This window comes from Rhamphochromis longiceps, linkage group LG18 (assembly GCF_057381845.1).
Source record: "Rhamphochromis longiceps isolate RC_006_pf linkage group LG18, R_longiceps_female_GT1.1, whole genome shotgun sequence".
Classification (NCBI taxonomy): Eukaryota; Metazoa; Chordata; class Actinopteri; order Cichliformes; family Cichlidae; genus Rhamphochromis; species Rhamphochromis longiceps.
In genome coordinates, this window is record NC_140574.1 from 20,806,276 (window position 1) to 20,826,657 (window position 20,382).

At 42.8% G+C, this 20,382-nt stretch overlaps 1 protein-coding gene across 2 annotated transcripts in view; it reads left to right on the forward strand.

The window, feature by feature from the left end:
• Positions 1-20,382, forward strand: part of ephb1 (EPH receptor B1) — a 184,737-nt gene that overhangs the window by 62,523 nt on the left and 101,832 nt on the right. For both annotated transcript variants that reach the window (XM_085389992.1, XM_085389993.1), the window contains exon 3: positions 14,433-15,114. In XM_085389992.1, coding sequence (XP_085246118.1) covers positions 14,433-15,114 — 682 coding nt within the window. The remainder of the gene's footprint in view (positions 1-14,432; positions 15,115-20,382) is intronic.

Sequence of the window (20,382 nt, forward strand, 5' to 3'; positions counted from 1 at the left end):
ACCCACCCAGGGGCAGCCAGGGTACCAGGTCAGTAACCCACGTCCGTCAGCACAGACCCTCCCCTAGCCCCGCTGCACGCAGCCGCGAGGAAACAGTCACCTGAGAGCCAACAGAGCCCCTAACCGGACATGACCGCTACCCCGGGTTGAGCCCCCCAAGGAAGATGCCTCCGGGGAACCCCCCGACGCCCTAAGCCTGTCCCTACCCCCACACCAATCACAACAGTGAAGGCGGGACCAAACTATGACCCCCCACCCCCACTAGGTGATGGAGCTGATCAAAGGAGCCCAGAGCAATTGATCTGATGTGGTGGCAGAGGCTGTATCAAGACTAATGTAATCTAATAGATAATTTCTATATTGGTTAGAATTAAGATTATTTTTATTTTTCCAGTTCATGAGGACTGTTTTCTTGGCTATGCATAGGGCAGTGAAAACCATATGGGCTATATTCTTTTCTGAAGTGACATTATCTAAGCTGCCCAACAAACACACTAAGGGGGAAGTTGGAATGTTACATTTCAGACACTTCGATAAGTCTTCACATATCTCGCGCCAAAACTTCTGAACTGGTGGACAGAACCAAAGAGCGTGGATATAATTGTCCGGTGAATTGGTTTGGCAGTGTGAGCAGTTGTTGGTAGACGTAAAGCCCATCTTGAACATCCGATGACCTGTATAGTGCACTCTATGTAATATTTTGTATTGAATTAATTGAAGACTGGGATTTCTAATTAGATGAAAGGTTTTTAAGCAAATCTGAGACAGAAGTTTAGGTCTAAGTTAACTGATAAATCCGCTTCCCATTTTGCAATAGGAAGTGATATTGATTCATCTGTTTTAGAAAGCATTCTGTATATTTTGGATAGTAATTTGGGGGGTTTAAGAGTAAGAAATTGAACCACACTTGGTGGTGTTTGTAGTTCAACTTGACCCGGTTTAAATTTCTTTTTTACTATGGATTTAATTTGTTGATATTCTAAAAATCTTTTCTTGTTGATCCCATATTGTGTAACTAGTCCGTCAAATGAAATAAATTCTGTTCCTTCTAGTATATGTTCTAAATATTTGATTCCTTTATCACTCCAATCTGAAAAGTTTATCATATTATTGTTTTGTAATATGTCAGGGTTGTTCCAGATAGGTGTACGTTTGCATGGGATTAATGAAGACGCCGTCAATTTTAGAAACTCCCACCATGCTGTCAGAGAAGAGCTGATGTTGATGCTTTTAAAGCATTCATGTCGTTGGATGTTTGAGCTGATAAATGGTAGGTCTGAGATCTCTAGATTATTGCAGAGTGCTTGTTCTACATCTAGCCAAGGTTCATCTAAGAGGGTGTGTTTTAGCCATCCTGAGATAAACTGAAGCCTGTTGGCTAAGAAGTAGTGCTGAAAGTTAGGCAGTTCTAGTCCTCCTTTATCCTTGGTCTTTTGTAGTGTTTTTAAGCTTATACGTGGGGGTTTATTTTTCCAAAGGAATTTGGACATACATGAATCTAGAGATCTGAACCAATCTTGTGGCGGTTTAGTTGGGATCATTGAGAATAAATAATTTATTTTTGGTAAGACCATCATTTTTATAGCGGCAACCCTTCCCATGAGTGATAGACATTTCCATCTAGCCAGATCATCTTCTACCTTCTTTAAAAGTGGGATATGGTTTAATTTAGTTAGATCTGCAAGCTTGGGAGAAACATTAATACCTAAATGTTTTAGTCTGGTAACTTAAAAAAGTGAGGTGAATGAAGGAGAATTCAAAGTCATGTGATACTAAACTTCATGCCATTTATTTTTTATTTTTTTAAAATAATTTTGGTAAAACGGGAACCAGAGATGCACGACTGCTTTCATTTTGGATCGGGTGGATGAAACTAGAGGAGAGTGTATGGAGGCAGCGAGAGGGTAAAAGTAGAGAGACGGCTAAAAAAGAAATGTGATAGTGATGTTCGAGGGGCTCCGGGATCAGGAAGGGGTTTGGGGGAGGATTAGAAGAAGCTGGAGTGAGAGAGGGTGAGGGATCAACTGTGTGAATGGGGCAAAAAAGCCAAACCTTTGGCCCCTCAACATTCAGCTGTGTGTTTGTGTGTGTCTGTGTTCAAGAATGCTTGGGTTAACTCGTGTGAGTCAGGAAGGTCACAGTTTGACTCCAAGCTTTAAGAGGAAGATCCTAGGAAGGGTGGGTGGGTGTTGGGAGGGTCGGACCCGCGATCAGCGGGTGGCAGTGGCTGTACGGATGAAGGCTGTGGGTACTGTAAACTGTCGTGAGGCAGGCCAGGTTGGTTGGATTGTCAGGGGCTTAGGAAAGAGAGGGCTATGTGTGTCTGTGTGATTGCGTGGGTGGGTGGAGGTGGGGTTGGTGTGCAAGGGGACATGATAGACTGGAAAGCTGTAATAGCAATCAGTAATAGCATGGTTAATATTGTTGCAAATATATGCCATTTATTAATTAATTAGTTAGTGTTCTGCTTATTATTAGCCCATAATTTGAAATAGAAAGAGGGTTGATTCATTTACCTTTAAATATCTGCATCTGTGGAACAAACTCAGATAACGGTAAATATTCAAGTTTGTTTACTAGTTAGTCTTTAACCCAGATAATCTTACATATAATATGTATAAAATCCTCGGTGGGATACTTCAACTACTTGCTGTCGAGAACTTTGACTAGCTGGTAATCATTTGCTGTGTGGATTTAACACGGTACATTTATTTGCTGTTATGCCAACAGAAAATGTACTCTTTTTTTTTTATTTTTCACCTTCAGTGACTTAAAGAATCACTGAAGGTAACAATGTCCCAGTTGTGTCCACCCGTTTTTATAGTTCCCCCGTGTTTCCGTGTTATGAAATTGTGGAAAATGTAGTGAAAAACATTTAAATGTCTTTTCTCAAGCTGTAGTGCATTGAGGATTCGGGACCACCAAGGCAGCGTAAAATGGGGCGTGAGACAGACGGCGTGAGATAACGAGGAGAGTTTGGAAGCGCCCCTCTCTATTGTTGTGGCAGGTGCATAAGATGGTTTGGAGAAGCAGTGGAACTCATCATAATATGTTTGTTTGGATTTACTCTCTCTTGTTCTTCCACATGTGAGATTGTGTGTGCTCAGGCATAAATTTGAGTGGCTGAGAGTGTTGTATATCTGCACCTGCATATGTGAGCATGCACAGGTGCTGGAAGAGGAGTACCATTTTTGGGCGTGCCCTATATGCTCCCCCCTGTTGTGTTCGGTGCTTCGGCAACGCTCCTGCGGACCTTAACTGCACAGGTGTCAGCATACACTCAGCATTTCCTAAAGAGCACAGATAGATCCATAACGGCCATTTCACCATCTGCTGACCAGACTCAATATACCTCAATTATTCATACCCTGAAAGACAGACAAACACTGGGTCAATGGAGATAAGGGAACACAGGAGGGAAAAGTAAAGTGAGGGAAATGAAAAAGAGAAAAGGGCAGAGAGAACAGAAAAGGGGGATGATTGAATATAGATGGTCAAAGAAATGGGGAGAATTCATGGAACGTAACACCAAAGCAGCACTGAAGGAGAAAGGATACCTATACTGAAAGTACTTACACTTGTATCCAGGGTCAGCCTTTAAGCAGAATTTAAATGATTTAAAATGCTAAGTCATTGGCTAATTTAGTTGTTTTAAGGTTTCATAAAGGATAAAAACAGAAAAAAGGGGTCACATGTAGTTTAAGGTCTGGTGCTAATTCAGTGTGTGACATGTTAACTCAAAAAAAATTAAATACCTTGGTGGTTGACGGGAAGGACGATTTGGAGATATTTTCCGATACTGCTTCTATTATTGATTTATTCATACCTTAAAAATCGGGTTCAAAGGTCAAAGGGAAAAGTTAAATAAGGAAAGTGGGGGGAAAATGGCAGAGAGGAACGGACAAAGGGGCTGCTTGAATGTAGATAATATGTGTCAGAAATGATGAAGGGAAAGGAGATAAAGGACGCGTGTGCAGGAATGAGAGAAAGAGGGATGGAGGTGAACTCTGAACTTAGTGGGCTCGAGCTGAACTGGAATGAGAAGAAGGGAAAAAATGACTGTGAGTCATGCTGGCTTCACTTCAGAGGCCAGGTGAGAAGAGTGCCTTCATTACATACACGGAGACCCACATACCTGTGCGTGCACACACACACACATGCTGGATGTCAATTTAACCGGACATAAGCACATGCTCATCATTACACATTCACCCACATAACTCTTTATAAACTCTTTGGGAATATGGTTGAAAAAAATTGGATGCACGTGCACATTTGTGCAAATGCGCACACATACATATAGTAGACATTGCCATACCAGTGGGAGACCTGTTTTATTTTACCTCCAAGATTACGGAGTGTGATTTAGTTGTGAAGCCAGACATCTGAATTTGCTCTGAGCTCAGACGCGGGCATATCTGCCCAGCGTGAAGACTGGAATGGTAATACAACGAATCACTCGGATCACAGTGCATTCATGGCTCTCTGTCGGAGGGTTTTGCGTGGATGTAAGTCTTTGCTTGGGCATTTGTGCGTTTGTGTTTTCTTAAAAGTCTTATCCAGCGTTACCTCTCAATATTTTCTGTACGCAAATGAGACTTGGTCAAGACAACAGCGTCTACGTTTGGTCACAGAAAGATAAAAACGATACACTGTTTGGGAACTGTATGCCATAATTCCATAATATTTCTCCCTCCCATTATTATTTTTTCACCTTTCCACCATTTTTAAATATTCCCTTTTGGAATGAAATAACATGTGGCTGCCTCAATTATTGATTTCCATCCTTTGGATTCCCTCTGCATAAATGTAGGAAGTGACTTGGATGTTTTTTGGAAACCAAGGACATTTTTTTCCTTTTGTCTAAGAATAAATAAAAGAACAAAGGAATAGAAGTGGGACAGAAAAGAAAGGAGAAATGACTCTTAAATCTTAAATTTGGTATGAATTTGGAGGAGTATGCAGGAGCGCCTTGAGTTTGGCTTGTATGTGTGGGAGTGATTATGTGTTTGCTCCAGTACCTGCAGCACCTGCTATTTCAGCCGTCCTACAGTTGGCAGAAATAGCAGTAAACCCTTCCATTCTTCTATTCCATCTTCTCACCCTGACTGCTTCTGACTTTTTTTTCCCGCTGCCTTTCTTCACTTCAGCTTGTCTGTCTCAAAGCGTCGATTCCGTCTTTTCACGATCTGCATCTAACCACGAACCGCACAACGCAACTACCCCACCCTACCCTGCCCCACCCCCTCCCTATCTTTTTGTATCTTTCTGTATGGATGATAAGGCTGGTAGGTGTCGTGCTATGTAGGATTTATATACACACAAACACACATGCAGAATGTACATCTCAAATCATTAGCAGCCCTTAATTCATCATCAGTCTGTTTAAGAGACAATATTCTCTCATTTCATTCAAGGAATATTATGTTATGTGAGAGATTTGGCGGCCTTCAAGTGAAATATAATCTCAGTTTTCTTAACCTGAACATTTTGATATTTGCTATGATAGTTAGGAATGTCACATCCTATGGAAAGGCATTCATACATACTTCAGTGAACAAAAGAAAATTTAAAAAGGACAGCTCACCTGCCAGAAGTGAAATACATTTTCTGTTAAATCGTGGTTGATCCTGTCTATAGATGCTAATTTTTTATAAGTACGTAACACACATACATGCTATATTTTATGCTTAAAGACATGAAACTGCCTCACTTTGCAAAAAGCTCGTGGTGCTGTGTGATGCTGCAGGTGTGCGATAAAATTCAGGAGAAAAACTCAGAATAACACATTTATGAACACTTTATTCTTTAATAGCTGTAAAATTGAAGATCAAAGTGAAAACTTAACATACATGAAAGGCGCTTGGTGATTTTTGGAGAGGATGGCGTGCTCCTCAGGCGAGTAAAGGAATGCAAATGTATGTTTTGCACTTGCTGTGATATTTATGGAGCAGTTCCGCTGCTGAAATGTTGAAAAAGCCCAATGTTCAGACTTTGTCCTGTGTGCTGTAAAGGAGGGGCTTTGAGGCTTCCATGAGTTACGATCGTGAGACATACTGAAAGCAGTGATTTAGGCCACAAAAAGGATGTTTTTGTCCTTCTTTTCCTGTCATATTTTTGCTCTTCACATTCTGTTGCAAATGTATTTTTCTGTCACCCCAGTTCCATTACTTTTCAACTTTTCGTTTCTTTCCCTATGCATGCAAATATACATAGGTTGTCAGATTTCAGCTAAACACTGCTTGAACCTTTTACACAGGGTGACTCAAGGTAATGTTGCTACTGGTAACCTAAAGTCGTGCTGAGGCAGTGTCAGCTTCATGGTTTGTCTCAAGGCACCTGAGTGGGTGTTACCAGGTGCATTGTGCTAGAAAAGTATTCAAAAAACAGTTTTATGCTTCAGCGCAATAACCTTAACCTTCTTTTTGTGCTTTTACACGTCTAGTTGAATTAATGAAGGTTTCCAGACCACTTGCTGATTTATCTCTGGGCTTATTAAATCTTTCCTATGTGAATAATTGCGTGAATATCTTAATCAAACAAATGTTTTGAGATTAAGCAATTTAATATTTACTACACACAAAGCTGCACTAATTACTGTTTTGGGGGTTTTGTTGTTTTTATCCATCAGTCAAAGTTGGAGCATTTAAAATTAAAAATATATAAAAAAAAATGTTGATTCCAAAATATAAAAATTTCCAGTGCAATACATATTATTAAAAGCATAAGGACAACAGAGTAAAAATAATTAACTTTTTTAATGGGACAAATAAAAATCTGTCATTACACATCCTAATTTATTTATTTATTTATCTAAAACATTTAATTGATGTCTGTTTTTCCACATCAAGCAGCTTGTTCTGCCTACCAGTCTTTAGGAATTATACTTATTTTAATGATTAAATATTTAAAAACAAAAAAGAGGCTTCTATATGAAGGGTGGTTGTTGCCAAGTAAATGCAGAAAGTTAGTTAATTGCAGGCTTGGCCATTGGATCCCAGACCATTTTAAGGACCAAAGTGCCCTTGAGAAAGACACTTGAACCCCAATTTGCATCCCTGAAAACAATGCAACCCTGTCTGGGAGAGTTCAGTTTACTGTTATAGCTAAAAACATCTGTATCCAAGCAGACAGACTGCTTAAAGCAACTGGCTCATAATTGAAAATGCAAGCGTTAATAATTCCATTTTAAAAGTTGGATGGAGAAATATGAGAGCGAACAGTCTGTGTGAGTTGTTCACTGAATGGTCCAGAGTGCAGTCACGTTCTGTGCCTCTCTATAAGAAAATGAGACAAAAGACATACTAAAAGCATTTGGAGCAGAGAATGAAACCGAATGGTAACTAATATGTCAACAGAGCACAAATATCACACAGTCCAATTCACTAGCACGGACCCAACCTCCAAATATGAATAAAAAATATTTGTTGATAATGTAGCAAGAGACCTCGTTGAGGTCTGGCGGTGGTTCGTCGTCCTGACAGATCCCATTGATACCTTTAGAGGAAGCTAATAAAACAGGGGAATGAATGGTGGCTCAAAGAAGAATTTACAGACTTACGACCGAAAAGGAGTGTTTGAGGCGCGGTCTCACTATCTCCAGTTGTTGAATTGTTTGGTTTACACTCAGCAACTGCAACATGAACTTACTTGCTTCAAACCTCAAGTCCAGTAAATGTATTGATCAGGGTATGGGCGTGGCAAGGGAGCAGATTTTCAACGAGACTCATTTTGCTTTAGCCAGCCAGACAGACCAAGTTCTGCTTGGGCTCAGTCAAACTGTGTGACTGTAATTATAGAGTGGCTGAGATCTGGCAGGACTGGGAGTGTTTCAGACATCACCATTTCCTCCCCATCCATCACATTCAGCCAAGCGGAACTAGGCCTCAGATGCCCCGCAAAATAATCATTCCTATGCAACTGCCCTGACAGCAGCATCCATTCAATAACACAGCTGATCAGAAATGATAATAGCAATCATGCCACTGCATATTTTAGGGGCTGCAGCCTGGCCGTGTGTGTGTGTGAGGTGTCGGATGAGGTAAAGCGTTCGAAATAAGTGATTTTGCAGGAGATTATGAGCATGTGTCTCAAAGTTTGTGTAGGAAGGAGTGAATAAAGGTGCCAAGACGGACCACTGTTAGTTTACATGAAATGTCCATTCTATTGACTTCAAGGAAAAGACCCAAAGGGTGAAATGCAAATATCCTCATTAACGCAGAGGGATTTGAAACCACCTTTGGGAAGAAAAAAATACTATCTGGATTGTGATTACTGTCGGCAGTGAGCTTTGCAAAATGAGAAGAGTGTCTTTCAGAAGGGGCATAAAGAGTTCAATCCCTATCTCAGCTTCTCATGTCCACCTATAATCCACTGTCCTTCTGAGACCTTCGCCTTTACAGACCTGTCAATGTGAATTTCACCCGCACGCATACCATTTCTTTTTTCTTTCCCTCTCTTTTTATCAACAACCAGGATGTATTCAGGGGTAATTATTAAAGAAAAATCTTTATAGGTACACTTTCCCTCCTTTAGTTCAATGTTGTGTTGTCATGAATAACAAATAGGCTCATTACTGAAATGCCCATCCCGAGCTTGTAGTAATAAAATCAGTCTCATGCTTGCCTCCACCCACACGTTTCAGATGATAGATGAACGGACAACTCGTTGTTAGAAAGTGCTCAAAAACATTTCAGCCTATAGGCGCTTGAGGGTGTAGACTTCAACAAAGCATCCAAGCATAATTTAGTCCTAGGATTATTTGGGTAACACTTAAAAAAAAAAAGAACCTCATCAACTAAATTACTTCAAATGCTAACTTCAACACCAAAGGCATTAACTGAAAAGGGCTAAAACAAACAAACAAAAAAAACTGTTGTAAACTGCATCAACAAGTGGAGTCGGGTTAAAAGTTTAGGGGAACACAGTGGTGTTGAAGTGGCTCCATTTGATTGTAGCTTTCTACATCTCTTGCCTTGGGTCCTGCTGTAAAAGCCCATCGGCAGACTGAGTAATGGCTGTTTTGATGGACATTCAAGAAATAGTTGCCAGACACTCATCTACTATTTGCAGTGGCATTTTGTAGACCTTTCAAGGCTGTGGAGATATAAATGTGGAAATGCTCTGAGCTGCTCATCACCCATCTGTATGCAGTATGTCTGAGCATGGAGCTGTATTAACTCGTGCTGATAGATTTGAAAAGCAGTTTGTGAGTGTGACTCCACTGAGAATCAGACAGCAGGCTGGAGGTTAAAGATCAGCTGAATATGTGCTTCTCTGCTCACATCTTCTGCTCGTGTGAATTGACTGATGCTGAATGATGATCTAAAAGTAGTCAAGTTCTCCCTTTGTGCGTGTGTGTCAGAGTCGCAACCCGACCTACTCATACCAAATGTCCAATTTTAAAACTGAAGGTAGAGGTACGGTGGAGTCATGATAAAACCTCTGTGGGTTGTACGTATGCAGCAAAGCTCCTGAAGCAAATAGGGGAATGATGCTCAGTAAATCCTAAATCCACACATGAATTATAGACAGTGTCGGGAAAATTAAGGTGGGGTAGAACACAACTGGAAATGTCCCTTTTTTTGTTTAGGGCAAGAGTGCTGTCTGGGCAGAGTGTGCAGGAGACATAACACAGGATGGCCAGTCATTACGAATGGGTGCAATTGGACATCGTACACAGAATTTCTATTACAAACCTGACGATCCCCCTGTCTGTGTTCTTACAACCACCTCTGTTGGTTTATGTAAAGGTCAGGGTTGCACTGTGTGTCTGAAAACAACTTTACATAGACTCACAGAGATTGAGGGAGAGAAGGTGAATACTGCAGAGGGGCTAAACACATGGCTCTCAATTAGAGATCAGATATTCGAATCTAGCTGGTCAATGTGTTTTCTCCGATATTTGCAACATTGGAATGATTACAAAATGAAGTTTACACCTGTTTTAATGCGTCACCCAATCGCAGTTTGCTCACTGTCTGTCACATAAAAAATGTATTTCAATAACTGCTAATTATTTTTCAATATTGGCAGCATCACAAATGCTGAATTGTGCGGAAATAAAGTTCTGAGACTTCTGAGACTCTATTCAACATTACAAAATTCCTGTCATGACCGGTGGTCTAGGAACTACATTAAGATTTAGTTTCCATTCTATAAAAAAATAAGTTTCTCATTTCCTTAAGGTATCTTCTTATACTGCCCCAACCATGCCTCCTCCAAATGACTCATTACTCCAGCCCATTTGGCCCATTATTTTCCACAGATGTTACATCCTTGTTCTGATTGGTTATTCCTCCCATCTCTGCTTGTCCCCAGCCCAATATTGGATGCTGTAGTCCTCCAGAGCAAGACTGTGGCCATCTGAGCTGCTCTGTGTTATTTTAGTCTTTGAGGATAATGGCAAGAGATCAATGTGATGGATGGTTTTTATGAGGGCAGAGTATTGATGGCTTGATGGCAGTGAGCTGAGGCTGTGGGAAGGGGAACATCAGTCTGAATACATTACCCCCACCCTCTCAACCCTCCCCCTTTTTCCTGATTCCTCCCCATTCCTGTTTTTTTCTTTTATTTATCACTCTGTATTTTTTTCCCCCCCCTTTTCTCAACCCTCTCTTCTCCAGCTCAGCCAGCTGTAACTGGTCATTAACACAAACATTAAGAGCTCTATGAATCCATAGCTCCTCCATCTCCTTGCTACTGCCCATAAAACAGAGCAGCAATAATGACACGCACAATAGCCACACTTGACAATCAGGGGCAGGGGACAAGTGTCTCCTATATTAATGGTAAAAGCAAAGCTATTAGAGGGGTGCCGGTGGTTACTTTAATTGGCTTACAAATAAGTGTTGAGTTAAAAGGCTCTCGGTATTTGACAGTTTTTCATCAGCAAAAAAAGTTTAAGTTCAGTTAGGTTGGTAATGATAAAATATGAATTAGGTGATGCAAAACTGTGTAAAATAAAACTAACTGGGAGTGAGCTCATTTTATAGAGGCACATAAACACGCTAGTAAGTGAAAATTGGCATGTGCATGCAAATACTCCGGATATAAAAACATCAGTGGACATTAACAGAATTAAACTCCATAAACGACTGCATGCGATGCCATCGCATGCAGAGCTTTTGGTCCATATTGACATTATAGCATCACACAGTTGCTGCAGATTTGTCAGCTGGACACCCATGATGCGACTTTCCTGTTGCACTACATCGCAAAGTTGTTCCATTGGATTGAGATCTGGTGACTCAAAGGCCATTTGAGTACAGCAAACTCATAGTCATGTTGAAAAAAACAAAAACGGACAGAGATGATTTAATGATTTTTTGCGACGTGATGCCTTTTCTCCCCAGAAGCAGGCACCAACATGGGTACACTGTGGTCATAAAGGCATGGGCAGGGCGAGCAAGTGAACTCACTTTGCTGCCAACACCAACACCAGCATGAACTATTGATACAGGGCAAAATGAATCAATGCTTTTATGTTGTTTACACCAAATTCTCAACCTACCGACGCAATGTTGCAGCACAAATCAAGACTCATCAGGCCAGGCAACATTTTTCCACTGACCAGTGTGAACTGGACAAAGGTAACTTCTGTTCTTAGGTGACAGGAGTGGCGCCTAGTGTGGTCTTCTTCTGCTCTCGATGTTCATTTGATTTATTTATTTTTATGTGCACGCTTAATTCTGATATGCATTTCTGTGACTAGAACAGGTGTTTAGATGTATGGCTCGATTCTATTCGAAAAAGTAACATTTGTATTTATTGGTGGTCTGAGAAAGAGCCTCTGGCAAGAATACACAGATGCCACGAGGCAGATACATTTGGCTTAAATTATTTAAAAAGCACAGAAAGCATAGAAATACTGTAACAGTGGGGGCCGAGACACCATATTAACATGACTTTGTTCCTGAGTGTATGCATCACATCTCTGAAAATAGTGGGAAAATTATCCTCCTAAGACCAGAACTCTTCCATGACATGCATTTTTAATTTCTCTTTGATATTTGGGCATATTGGGGCCCGATGAATGTAAAAACAAAGAATTACCAGTTGTTGTTTGTTTTTTTACCTTATTTTTGTTTTTAAGAAAAATGAGAGCCACATATGAGGATATTCGTTTAAAATTTTGATAGAACAGTAGCAGTATAATGTTCTCCTAAGTGGATATCAGGCCCATGTAGAGCAAAATTGATATAACCCAAAATGTGGTGTGATGTGGACGTCAGGTCCTAGGATAAGGTTAAAGAGATGCCAAATATTAGTTATATACCAGTTTTAATGCTCAAAATAATCAAATGTTTTGCCTCAAGCTTTGTGCAGCAAAACAACAGCTAGCAAATCAATATGTGGTTGCTAAACCATCAAATTATCAGCAGCACCTTTTCCAAGCACACATAAACACACAGGTATAACAAAGCACTGAAAAGAGCAAAGAGGGAACTGGGTCACAAAGTTTGATTTCGACTAACTAATGCACCTATTATTAGTTTTGGTTGTCTTTAAACAGCCGTGACACCGCATATCTACTGAGGAGGAGAAAGATATAGTTCATTATTATATGAGCCAATGAATTTCTGGACAGACTCTAGATGGGCATTATCGGAGACGCCTCAGGCTCCTCTCTGGCGTGAAAGATGGTGGTCATTTGGCTAGACAAGAGGCGGTGAGGACCCCCTCCTAGACTGGAGCAGACGGGTGCAGAGGAGCCTAGGGCTGGCTGTATTAATGAACAGGCAGCGCTGAAAGGGACAGGTTTCTGTAATGCTGATGAATGGTCATTACAGAGCAGAGACGGGAGAAGAGAGCACAAGGGGAAGAGAGGAGAGGGGGAGAAGAGTAGAGTGAAGTGGGCACACAGGGAGCAGCAGTGAAAAAAGGCTTTAATTTGCACCTCAGATTTCTGTAAACTCGTTTATCATGTCAGCAGTGCCACTGTTCCTCACGTGCCTTCCCACTCCATCCTCTACATGCCCTTACTAGACCCAACCATTTTTTTGTTTGTTGCCAGATGTTTCCACATATTCTTTGTGCCAAATGGTTTTATTACCTGCGCTGGTTTTCAAACAGCAAAATTCGACGGCTCACATTTATCAGCTCTATCTCGCCTTGCATCATTTTATGGACTTTTTTCCATCATTTGACTGGATGTTGCGGCTGTGTGTGAAGAGCCAATATCTTCTCCTCTCTATTAAGCTTGATTGAGCAGCTGGAGTTTTAAAGGTCATAAGAAGGAGGAAGCACAGGGAGATATATGCACATAAGAAACATGAACTGACTTGAGGCCCACTCAGTCCACTATAGACCTCATTAACTTCTCGCCTTCAGCTGTTTGGATCATTGGTGTTGGGAACTTTGGAGAAATAAATCTTTGTGCCAAGCAGTTGCTTTAAATGGAAGCAAAAAGCATTGTATTATTATAAAGATTGAAATTGATCCAAGGAAAATAAAAAAATGAAAAAGTGTTTCAGATCATTTTCTCAAAATATTCCACAAAATATTCATTTGAATTCACTGGTGCTTTTATGTAACTCTTTTTTTTTTTTGGTCTGTGAGCTCTGCTGCTGTATGCTAAAGAATAATACATTCCTCTTAAAAATACTGTAACTAATTCAAATATTGCACACTGAATATCAGTGGAATGCCACTAACAATTTTTGCAAGGCCAGCTTTTGCACAGCTGGACGGTTACTCAGATGATTTCAAAGCAAGCTTCTTCTATTTTTTTTTCTGTGATTTCTCTGCCTGATTCTCAGTGAATCCAGCCAAATGTTAATGGCACGTTTTTAGCATGATTTGGTGCACTGAGTTAATTCCCCAAGGGGCTTCTGATGCTCATCCAAGACCCTTTCTGGGTCACACCTGCAAGAAATGGCCTGCAGTGAAATTCAGTTCAGTATGCACTCAAATGGCTTTCCATCCATCCTTGGCTCTCGTGAAGTCCCTGCCTGTCTGTCTAATTGTAATTCAGCAGTGCTTAATCTTGAATTTGTTACACACTATATTTTGTAACGTATCGACTCAATGCCCAGCGAAACTTGGCATCGACAGAAAACGGTATTGCATCCAAAATCATGCCTTGGTTTGCGCTTATGCAGTGGGAGTGCACATCCTACAGCTGTGAGCCTACTTGATAAACAAGACAATAAATTGTTGCTTTGCACTTGAGGAATTAAATTTTTTTTAAAGTAATACATTTGTGTGTCATCAGTGGATTAACAAGCCCCAATAAGCTGATGCATTTTTCTCAGTCCAGGAAGAGGACTCAAGTTAGTGCCTTAGGGAAATTACTGATATGTGTATGAATTCTCCGTGGCTCTGCCAATATTAGCATTCCCTATCAAAAAAGAGTGAGCACTGCAGCCTTATAGCAGATAATTACTTATCAGCCATGTGGACTTCTTTCTCTCTTCTCTGTCTTTCTATAGTGGGAGGAGGTGAGTGGCTATGACGAAAACCTCAACACCATCAGGACGTACCAGGTGTGCAATGTCTTCGAACCAAGTCAAAACAACTGGCTCCTCACAACCTTCATTGATCGCCGCGGAGCACAGCGCATCTATGTGGAGATACGATTCACCGTGCGCGACTGCAGCTCCATCCCAAATGTCCCCGGTTCCTGCAAGGAGACGTTTAATCTCTACTATTATGAAAACGATGCTGTCATTGCCACTAAAGGCACAGTCTTCTGGATGGAGGCCCCCTACCTCAAAGTGGACACCATTGCTGCTGATGAAAGCTTCTCACAGGTGGACTTTGGCGGACGCCTGATGAAAGTTAACACAGAGGTGCGAAGCTTTGGTCCGCTGTCTAAAAATGGCTTCTACCTGGCCTTTCAGGACTATGGGGCCTGTATGTCTCTTCTGTCAGTCAGGGTATTTTATAAGAAGTGTCCAAGTGTGGTTCAGAACTTTGCAGTCTTTCCAGAGACCATGACAGGGGCTGAAAGCACTTCCCTGGTCATTGCTAGAGGGACCTGCATCGCAAACTCAGAGGAAGTAGATGTCCCTATAAAGCTCTACTGTAACGGAGATGGAGAGTGGATGGTTCCTATCGGTAGCTGCACTTGCAAAGCTGGGTTTGAACCTGACAATGGCAATGTCTGCCGAGGTAAGTGGATTGATCTTTTTCTGTAAAAAAACACCATGGTTGCTATGAGAGTGTATTATCAGGACTTACTGGGCCCTACGTACATTTTTCTTTCTTTTTCATTATTCAATCTTTTAAAGAGATGGACTCCTCGGAATAGAACAGATCAATTCACCTTAGTCTGTTGGCATTAATTTATTCTGTTTTGGTATCACATACAACAGGGCATCATGTTACCTTTGGTCACAGGTCTTCCACTCTAGTGTAATGGCTGAATTGATTGTGTTTCATGTTTTGCAGCTTATGATACACCATACTTTTTCCTTAATCACATCTACCTCCAGGGAACTAAAAAGATACATTAGCATTGAGTTGTAATCTGCTGTGAATGTCAGCCTTTTGTCCATCCTACCTTTCAGATGACAAAAGGTTTGATTCTGCCTCAGTGCGATGTGCTGATGAATACATTCTGAGGAATAGATAATAGCTCATATCTAAAAGGAAGGTTGAATGGGCTTTTAGTTCAAGCTGTCACTTTCTGTTTTTGCGTGCCCTCTAATGCACCTTGTTTTTCTGACACGCACATATACAAACAGAAGATTTGCTCAAGGTGTCTGACGATAATGCGAGTGGCTTGAGGCTCTCGGTGTGGCAAAGTATTGGTTGGCCTGCCTCTCGGGGTTAGTTGGAAAGTGTGTGGAGCTCAGATAAGATTGATTTACCCACATCTTCCGGCGCCCCCCGTGTGCGGCAGCCTGTTACAGCAGCTCTGCTCAATCTGAGTTTCTTTCTTTCTTATCTTTTCTTCTCGTAATTTTTTATAACTAACGTATCAGTAATTAGACAACAAATTTCCCACGTGTGGGACTAATAAAGGTTATCTTATCTTATCTGGTCTGATCAATAAACAGATATAAGTGCCACATATCTTTTTTTTTTTTTTTTTTTTTTTTTTAAATGACATCAGAAACAGCAGTATGCGACATTACGTGATGGCAGAGCTTCAGTTCATCCTTTGTCATTTTTTTTTTTTTTTTAATAAATAGGACAGGGGGAATGAATGAGAGAGAGAGGGGGAGAGAAAAAAAGAAAACCAAAGGGGAGAAGAGACGGTGAGAAGGGGGGGGAAGAGAGACAAAAAAAAAAAAAAAAAAAAAAACTCCTGGGTCACCTGTATGGAGAAAAAAACAAACAAACAAACAAACAAACAAACAGAGGAGACAGCAAACAACAAAGAGCAACATAATAATAGAGAAAACAAAGCACCATCACAATAAACTAGCTAGTCATAGATATCAGTATTTACTAAGTAATAAACGATATTGTGCAGCACGCAAGATAGACAGCGCACAGTGTGCTTTGAGGCAGCAGCCAAGAAAGCTTTAGTCCGCGTCTGTGAATACCCATGTGTGCATACCTGTGTGGATCAGCATGCTTGCATTCCAAAGGTTTCTCCATGTAATGATCTGCTAGGGAGTGTGGGGGGGCCTCAGCCCCGTCCTCCAGGGTGTGAAGCGGGTATGTAAGTGCCACATATCTACAAAGCACACTGTGTGTGACTGTGTCTACTGTATCCTTCTCACATTGCACCATGTCCTGCGCAAAACCCACCTACACACTAACGCACATCATAACAAACACACAAAGTCCTTGCCAAAGATTGGATGACTTTCGAATGAAAATAACAGGGCAGAAGTTAAAAGGCTGTGCTTAGGTTGATGTAAACTCTTAATTTAGTTTCAAATTTTTACACCATTTCTCAATATTATAATTCTCTTTACAAATAAATTGTAATCTGTGTATTCAATGCTTTAAATGCATAAGATAGACTCTCTTGTTTATCTTGTAAATAATTAAAGTGATCGGCTGATCAGCGACTTTGATTTATCCGATATTCGCTTCTCTTAAGTAAGTACAATTATCAATAAATCAGGGGCTCAGTTTGCTAACAGATCATGCAAATTTAGAATAAAATCCAGTTAGGCCGAAAATCATGGTCAACAGTCTAATTAAAAGCTGATTCCTCTGATGTCCATCATGTACTGGACAAAATCACTTAAATCAAATGCTAAGACTGCCCATTGTGTCACAGTCTGGCGAGGGCAGACTGTATGAATTGAAAAAGGACCCAAAATGCAGACTCCAAGGAACAGGGAACAAAACTTGAATGTTAACAAAAAGCGAGCCGTTTAATATGGCTGGTAAAAAAGGTACAAACAAAGGGCAAGGCAAACTGAAGCAAAATTAACACAAACCTAAACTGGGAAATCTAAACAAACAATAAGAAAAACCTAGACAAGAAACTTGGAAGCATGGCATAGGAAACATGGCGTGGACAACAGACGACCTGACAATCACACACTGAAAACAGAGGACTTAAATACACAGGAGGTGATTAGGGGAAGTGGAGACACATGAGGAAACAGCTGGCACACATGAACATAATGACGTCACAGTGGGAGAGTAAAACTGAACATGATGAACACAGAACACCAGACCTCTTCACAATAAAACAGGAAACATAATGAGACATAGACATGACAACCCGAACTTGACAACGTAAGACACAGACATGAAACACATGAAAAGCAGGGGAGATTTACCATAGTTGGAAACACGAGGGGGAAAATAATAAGAACTAGAAACACTTAAGCATGATAACAAATGAACTTAGGAACCTGAAGGGCTTACATAAACTAAAACATCAAAATGAACTAAAACTCAAAACACTGGGTCATAAGACCCAGGATCGTGACAGAGCCCCCCCCCCCCTTCAAGGGCGGATTCCAGACGCCCAAAACCATGAACAAAGAAATGCCGCAACAAGAAAACAAACATGAAACAAAACCAAAACAACCCACCCAGGGCGGGCGGCGGGGGTCCAGGACGGAGGGCCTGAAACAAAACCACAAAAACAAAGAATCTGAAGCACTCAGTCCAAACACAAGGGCTTAAGAGTCCGAGACCCTGTTTCAGGAGGGCGACCATGATCTCGGCAGAAAAGGAGTTCATGGCGGAGTAGTTCAGGTGGCCGACCTGGAGGCCGATGGCACAGTAGTCCATAGTTCAAGGGTTCAGGGGGCCGGCCATGTGGAAGGTGGCAGTGGCGAAGCAAGCATGGCTGGCCACACTCAGGTGGCTTGGCTCGTGGCCGGCGGCAACATGGACGAGACCTGTCGGGTGGCTTGGCTCGTGGCCGGCGGTGACGTGGACGAGACCTGTCGGGTGGCTTGGCTCGTGGCCGGCGGTGACGTGGACGAGACCTGTCGGGTGGCTTGGCTCGTGGCCGGCGGTGACGTGGACGAGACCTGTCGGGCGGCTTGGCGGGTGGTCGACGGCGTGGACGATAATCCTTGGATGGTTTGGTTGGTTTCCGTCGACAGGCTGTCCTGACAGGCTCCGGAAACAGCCGTGCTGGACCTGGACGTGGCTTGGCAGGTGGAAGGAGACAAGGCTGAGGCGTGGCAGGCACAGATAATGGCGCTGCAGGCGACGGCGTGGAAGCCGCAGGTGGCGGTGCTGCAGGCGATGGCGTGGAAGGATGCTGGGCGCGCTTGGCTGAACCTCCAGCTGGCACAACAGGACCAGGCGAGGCAGGGCCAGCAGGTGCGGAGACCTCTGGCTGAGGCGAGGCAGGGCCAGGCGTAGCAGAGGCAGAGGCCGGACCCGGCAAGGCTGAAGACTCTGAGGCCGGACCCGACGAGGCTGAAGACTCTGACGAAGCTGGACCAGGCGACGACGTGGACGGAGACACGGAGGCCGCAGCTAGCGTGGATGAAGACACATCAGCTGCAAACGTGGATGAGGCTGCTGGTGGAGCAGCTGGTGACTGAACGGGCCCCTCGGACCCTCCAACGGAGACAGGAAGCTGAACGGGCTCCTCGGACCCTCCAGCTGACGTGGCGTGAAGCTGGTGCGGTTCTCCTGAACCCCCAGCTGACGTGGCATGAGGCTGGACGGGCTCCTCGGGCCCTCCAGCTGACGTGGCATGAGGCTGGTGCGGTTCTCCTGAACCCCCAGCTGACGTGGCATGAGACTGGACGGGCTCCTCGGGCCCTCCAGCTGACGTGGCATGAGGCTGGACGGGCAAAGCAGAAGCTGAAGCAGAAGCTGGACCAGGCGACAGCGAGGCAGCCGCAGGTGGTGGCTGGACGGGCTCCTCGGGCCCCCCAGCAGACACAGGAAAAGGCTGCACAAACTCCAACTCAGCCCCTGGCCCCAACCTGGCCTGGATCTCGGTCCCACAGTAGCTTAGCTGAGCCTCATGGCTAGCACTTCCAGTGCAAACAGTCTTATAATTTGGCTTCTTGGAAGCAAAGTTCATAGCATGATCAATACACTGGGATGCTAGGTAATTGTGCAGAGGGATAAGATATTCCGTGGAAGACTTGGCTGGTGATTTTTCAGTCTTAGTCATTTCATAAACATGCCCATGAACCTTTAAGGCAGTGTTTGTTCCAATATTGTCCTTAGAAAAAACGCGTGGATTCAGAATACAATCACCCACCTCATGTTGCTGTGAGCCGTGATGACGACCTGGACGCCGCCTCCTCCTGGAAGCCGTGGTCGTGGAGGCCGGCGCCGCTACGGCTGAGATGAATGTAGCGCTGGAAGCAGCCACCGGTTGAGGTGAGGAAAACGCAGCACTTGTCTGCTGCAGTGGCGACATGGACATGGAGACAGGCGGGAGACTCAACACGCCAACTTTAGCTCCTATAGCTGGCATAGGGAGGGCTGCGTCACAGAGGGGCTGGAGTAATTCAGTCTGCATGCTGGGGGGCTGCTTTGGCAACACGGTGCGGATGAAGCCGTGCAAATCCTCCGACAATCCCTCCATGTAAGCCGGGTATGCAGACAGAATCCGGTGCAGCTGAACTCTAACTGACTCCTTCTCACTCTCCTGTCTGCACGCAGAATAGATTTTCCACTGTCCATGGAGAATGGTCACACGAGTGCTGAACTCCCAAAAATCCTCAAAGATGTCTGCTGGGTCCATTCTGGTCAGGTCGTTCTGTCACAGTCTGGCGAGGGCAGACTGTATGAATTGAAAAAGGACCCAAAATGCAGACTCCAAGGAACAGGGAACAAAACTTGAATGTTAACAAAAAGCGAGCCGTTTAATATGGCTGGTAAAAAAGGTACAAACAAAGGGCAAGGCAAACTGAAGCAAAATTAACACAAACCTAAACTGGGAAATCTAAACAAACAATAAGAAAAACCTAGACAAGAAACTTGGAAGCATGGCATAGGAAACATGGCGTGGACAACAGACGACCTGACAATCACACA